Below are 6,000 nucleotides of genomic sequence, written 5' to 3'. Positions count from 1 at the left end.
TCTGTGCCCCCAGTTTATCTGAGTCAGAGGCATAATTGCAATAGCAGTGCCCCAAGCTGATACTAATATCTGTGAAACTATGGGTTTAGCCAAACTTTTCTCTATTACAAAGCTAAACACCCTCTAAACAAGGCAATCCTTGGATTTTTAGATCAACGGAGGAGAGGAAGAAGAGTCTTTGGGGTATGCTGTAGGAAGGGATGGGAGGGTGTGCTGAGTGCCGGCTCCTCGGAAGAATAACTGCTGTCCTTTAGAGATGCCTCCAGACCAGCAGTACTGTGTACGTTATAAGCTGCACCTTCTGAACTTCTAAGTATGTATCAGGACCAGAAGCTGTGGGCTGCTCTGAGACCATTTTACATGTGCAGTGGCTCTGTTCACTTGCGGTGAGATACATAGCTAATGTGGAGGCATAACTTAGCATGGCAGCCTTTTTTCCCATGGGTTTGGCAGCCCATGCAGGAAGATGGTCATTTGTTGCCCACAGAAGTAAGGCTGGCAGAGCTGACCTGTACACTACAGAGCTCTGCAGTAGCAGGTGTTGTCTGTGAATAGCAGGCAGACAACTCAGCTTCTTCACCTGGGATGAGATTTGCAGGCTGGACAGCACGTTACGTCATAAATTAGTAAGTGAGCTGAAGCATTTTTCCATATAGGCTTGCCTACAAGAAGAAGGACAAACAGGTAATGGCAGGTCAGCATGTGTTCTCAAACATCCAGGAAGGGGAAATAATTCTTTCTAAATGAGAGCAATAATGTGATCACGTGTTTCTTTCTTCAAGTGAGTGTACCTATACAACAGCTGGTGGGGACTGTGTCTGACAACCTTGCAGTGGGGCTCAGACCTTGAACTCTTCCCATGGTGCTCGGGACACTTCCCATAAATCACCCTACCTATATGTAAGGACAGAAAAAAGCAGAACATGCTGATATGGGCTTATCAATACATAGAAATGAGCTTATTTCTGAAATTTATGTTCCTTGGTTCTTTAGCCATGGGTAAAGTATGTTGAAAGAGAAGCTTCCTTGTTATTAACTCTAACAACATCTTGATTTCCAAACATCTGTGACTGGAAAATTGCAGAAGTTGCAGTTTAAGGTTACAGTGCTGTGGAAACATGCAAGAAGACTTAAAAAAATAATCAAATTAAATCATGGGTCTAGTCATAAACATACATTCAGAATGTAAAACTAGGGACACAAACAACTTAAGTTGGAATCCTGAATCTTCCAGTAGCTTCCAGGCTACTGTAACACCATCATGCAGATGTGTGGGAAATAACACACATGCATCAATAAAACAGAGTTTTACTTTTACTATTTTGATCTCAGGAAGCAGTAGACCTTCAAAATTTAAATATATAGATAATCTTGAGAAAAAGCTCGCTCTGAGCTGTGGAGAATTGCTTCCATTGTTCTCTCTCAACTTGCTGCAAATTTTTTGCATCCTCCCCTTTGAACAGCCTCATTCCAGTAAGTGCTTTCGTCTGGCTAAAAGAGTCGTTTGTCCAGCTGCTGAACTACATATTGTTTACTCCTTTCTTCCTCTGTTATCTTGCTGTCTTTGTGGGGGCGATTAGCATCTGAAAAGACTTCAGTCTGTCTCACATACCCCATGCAGGGCGTAACAGTTACTGACAAAAATGCGAACTGTGCCCTGGCTTCACCAGGATCAAACTGACATACTTGAAAAATTGGAGCTGTAAGGTCAGATCGAATTGATTTCCCGGTGACAAATCTGATTTCCCTCAAATCAAGGTATCTGGGAAAGATCCCAGGACATTGTGCTGTCCTAGATGAGGCAACAGTACCTCTGAGCTGTCTGTTAAATCTTGCATAAACGGGCTGTCAAACCCATAGCTGTGATTCTGTGCTACTTCAGGCTCACTGGGAACAGCAGCCACAGCTCAGGAGCTGTTTTACCGAGTCTGGGCTGGTGAGTGTTAGAGCTTGGTACGCTATGAACACCTACATGGTAAGATTCAGGATTTTTTTCTTCCTTAGATATTTTACAGCTTTGCAGAGATGTTGGATGAAAGAGTTAATGACAAAAGAGTAGCAAAGGCACATGGAATACCACGTGAAGGAGGCAGGGAAGGAGGCTAGCAGCTTGGTTTGAGTGATCATGTATTATCCTTCAATTCGGAGGTTGAGGATACGATAGGTGCCCAATGGGTATAATGTGATACGGGAACCAGAAACAGCAGGTGGGATTTTTTCCAGGAATAATGGAGCCAAAGGGACTAAAGGAGGGAGAAGCTGGACATTTTTGTGATTTAGTATGACTTCTGTGGGCAGTGTAGCAAGGGTTTTGAAAAGCCACTAGCAGTCTTGTGCTGAGAACCTTTGATAGAACTACTTGAGTAGATAGAATTTTCTCCCTTCACTTTCACCCTCCCTTTCCTGTTCTTTGTAAGGCAGAAATAGAGGAGAGAGGTAGTGAAAGTTCCCTCCTCTCCTTCCATTGCCACTGTTTTTTCCCTACAAGGGATAGCCATTCACTGTGACAGTGTCACAGAAGGCCAAGAACTGTAGTGTGACTGATATCCTTTGGAAACACTTCTTGTCCTCTCACCTGGCTCCCCAGTGCCTGTCTCTTTCCATGCCTCACTGCTCACAGGCAGAGTGGCAATGAAGGAAGTGGCCCAGGCAGAAAGGTGACACAGATCACCATTGGTACCTCAATGGAGATCTCGTTTCGATGGCATTGTTACTGGATAACAGAGAAACAACCCTGATATCACTGGGAGCAGCTGAGGGCCTGGTCTGACTGAAATTCAGAGATAACAGCAGGGCTCCTTCCCCCTGAGGCATGGGGTACTTAGTGCCTGTTCCTCTTACCACATGCCGGACAGGTCCCCAAGCATTTGTTGCCTGAGTCTGTCCACTTTCCTGGGCCACTTCCTCTGTATTCCCCCACAAGCCTTGGTGGGTCCCTTTGACACCTGAGAAGGCAGGTCCAAGGTTTGGACAAGAAGCCAGCTGTGGATCTGGAAGATTATCTTCAGAGTTGAGTAATATTGCCCCTAGACGGTCTCTGTGTGTCTCTCCCCCCTAACTGGAACCTAAAGATGAATAGATAAATATGCTTAAACATGGCCAAGGTGAATCTCACTCTTAATAAGTCAAATTGTGGTGCTCTGGTGTCTTTTGACAACAACTGATTTACATCCACCTCAGCACAGGACTGCCACTTAAACCGAAAGGCAACCTCTGCAGCATCAGAAGTACTGTGATACTCAACAAAGGGCTGAGGGTATGCATATTACACCTGAAACCACGGAGCTCTCTCTGAATAGCTGCTTATGTGTCTGTATTTATTTTCCTCTATTTTCTTTTCAGGAGGTGCAAATAGGGATCCTGTGTATGAGTTGGGGACAACAGGTCCATACTACCAGAACACCTGTTTATGACCTGCAGCCATAGCACAGCCCTGCCAGGAGTTGTCTCAAAGCTGAGGGCCTGTATTGGGTGCTGGCCTGTGCCCAGGAGCAGGAAGTCTGAATGGATTATGATACTGACCCTGTGGACCTCTTCTTCCTTGTGAGCACACTGTGGTCATAAGTGGGTGGAGAACTTACGTGTGTGGGAGTGAGACAGTGGTGGCTGAAGCCAGGATGCTGGAAGTAATGGCAAAACTGGTCTTAAATGCAGCTTCTGTGGTCTGTGCTTAGCTCAGACAGCCTTGGAGAGGATCACTAGATATAGTCAACTGTCTCATTTTACAGCATCCCTCCACCCCTTCCTGCGTTTGGTTCTCCTTTTCTATCAGGCATAGTAACTAGCTGTGACCTTTGAACTTATCTTTTAAATATCCCCAGGTGTTTTCCTCTGCTACTTCACTTCTTGCTGTCTGATCTTACTGCATCTTTCATGGCATTTATAGAGGATGAAGGGACTGGAAAGATTTTTAGAGAGGGGAGTTTTCAACTGAACACGTGCTGCATTTCTTTTCCAGGTGATGGGAATGATGGGCTTGTTGTGGATGATCAGAAACTCCTTGACGTCAAGAAGGATGTTGGAAGTATGGAAAGTGGCTTACTAAGTAAAGGACACTGTGTCCTGTTGAGTGCAGGAACACCTCGGAATTAGAGGGCATGAGGAATTAGAGGGCGTGACTGAGGAAGGCATGTCGTGGTGGGCTGGGGAAGGACTCTAGGACGGAATAGGGTTAGATCTGTTTGATTAGACTCTGATTTCCTCCTCTTTTTGTCCTAGGTCTGAAGTTCTCTTTGTCCATCCCTCTCTTCTCCTCTTACTCTGTTCCCAGCCCTTTACTGGTGGCTCACACCATGTTCCTTGGTGGAGACCTTGTTGCTGACAGCAGAGTTCAGGTTTTCCCTGTGCTTCAGTAATCAGGTGAGGCTCAGACCGAAGTAGGCTGGGGATGTAAGAGAGGTGCAGAAAGGGGAGGAAAGAATGAGAAAGACATTATCTGGCTTGCATTGTTCTGCTGAAGCAGTGGAAGAACTGCAACCAGGCTGCTACCTGTGTCTTCTGGCTGGTTTATCTTTCCAATGCCTTCTTTCTTTGTCCCTATTTGCTCCCAAGCCTCTTTCTCTCTGTTGGAGCCTGCTGCTGTAGGGCTTTCACGAGGGTGACAGTGAGCCTGCAGCTAAGGGCAATTCCCAGCTGGATGAGTGCTCTGCATAGTGCTGCAGGGCAGAGCCTGCTGCTCCCCAGGGCAGAGGATGAGCTCTGCAACAGCAGCTGTGACAGGCAGTGAGGCAACAGGATAGGGGAGGAAAGATGGAAGGATTCTGATGAGTTGTAGAAGGAGCTGAGCTGATGAATGGACAGGAGGTCTCTGTGCTGGGAAAAGAGTCACAACTGCAATGTTTCCAAGGTCAACTGATGACAATTGAAGCGCTATGAATTATTTGCTTAAATACATTTTGATGAAAAATAAAAAGCTTTTATTTAATCAATTTCATCTTCTTTTGAGATGGTAACCTGTATACACTGAGCAAATATTGTCAACATTGCCTTTTAAACCTATTTTTGTTATCCAGAGGTGTGTGCTATGGCTGTGCATGTTTGATCAACCCTGCTAGGTTAATGTTATAGAGTCTGCACTTTTAACAGTTTTTCATGACAAGAATATAATGAGATAAATATCAGGTTTTTCATTTCACAATTCATTCCTATATAGCTTAATGGAATCTAAACTTCAATTACTGCACAAAGCCCTCAGCACTTAAAATTTGTCATTAAATAAAGCTACCTTAGATGTTTTGGATTCACTGAAAGTAAGCTTGTCTAAACATTTTTGGCATTTACATGAATTCAATTTAAACAAGGTAAGATTTATCTCTCAAAAAATAATTAACTGATTGATTTTTTTCTCTTTTTCTGGTCAATGTGTTCCTCTGTGTTTCAGAAATCATAGAGCTTAGCTCCTCACAACTAGTTCCTATTTGCAGATATAGAAGGCAAAAGCAATTTCCATGCTTTTGCAGTCCCCAAAGGCTTTTTCAGTTTGAATAAGCTGACAGTACTTTGAACCAGGTGAATAAATAGAAAAAAAGGAAATATTCTGTGGAGGTATGAACAGACTTCTTTTGTTAAAACCTGGCTGAACACCTTTGTAAAGTGTTTTCTGGACATTCACTACTGACTTATACTTGCTCAATAGCCTATCTTTAAAACATTGAAGGATACACGTAGGGTTTTATTAACTTTTTTACTGTAATTACTCGACTGTATTCTAAAAGGATATTCAGAACTCAGCATATGTCTGTTATCACCTTAAACTGACTTTTAAAAAGTCTTCTTTTAAAGCCACACTGTTAAATAAACAACAAAAATTAAGAAAGCTTGACTTCTTAGGGATTTGTATCCTATCTGTCTACACCCTTCTCCTTCATTGTAACCTTCCCTGTTTATGTATTCCCATCCTTGTGATCCTTATAACTCCATTTCTTATGTTCCTGCACGTCTGGCTAGGGAAGAAGTAACACGTGTTCTGGCTGGTTGAGAACTATTTGTTTGTTCTCTGAC

General features: G+C 43.5%; 1 protein-coding gene across 1 annotated transcript in view; it reads left to right on the top strand.

Moving 5' to 3' along the window:
* The first annotated feature begins 1,960 nt into the window (after positions 1 to 1,960).
* Positions 1,961 to 6,000, top strand: part of LOC113964925 (alpha-2-macroglobulin-like protein 1) — a 32,659-nt gene continuing 28,619 nt past the window's right edge. The window contains exons 1-4 of the mRNA XM_027677708.1: positions 1,961 to 1,975; positions 2,418 to 2,436; positions 3,959 to 4,024; positions 4,219 to 4,351. Of these exons, the coding sequence (XP_027533509.1) occupies positions 1,961 to 1,975; positions 2,418 to 2,436; positions 3,959 to 4,024; positions 4,219 to 4,351 (233 nt within the window). The remainder of the gene's footprint in view (positions 1,976 to 2,417; positions 2,437 to 3,958; positions 4,025 to 4,218; positions 4,352 to 6,000) is intronic.

Source organism: Neopelma chrysocephalum, unplaced genomic scaffold (genome assembly GCF_003984885.1).
Source record: "Neopelma chrysocephalum unplaced genomic scaffold, ASM398488v2 Primary Assembly neopelma1_43, whole genome shotgun sequence".
NCBI lineage: Eukaryota > Metazoa > Chordata > Aves > Passeriformes > Pipridae > Neopelma > Neopelma chrysocephalum.
Note: the sequence above shows the minus strand (reverse complement) of the source record. Positions and strands in the feature narration are given on the sequence as shown.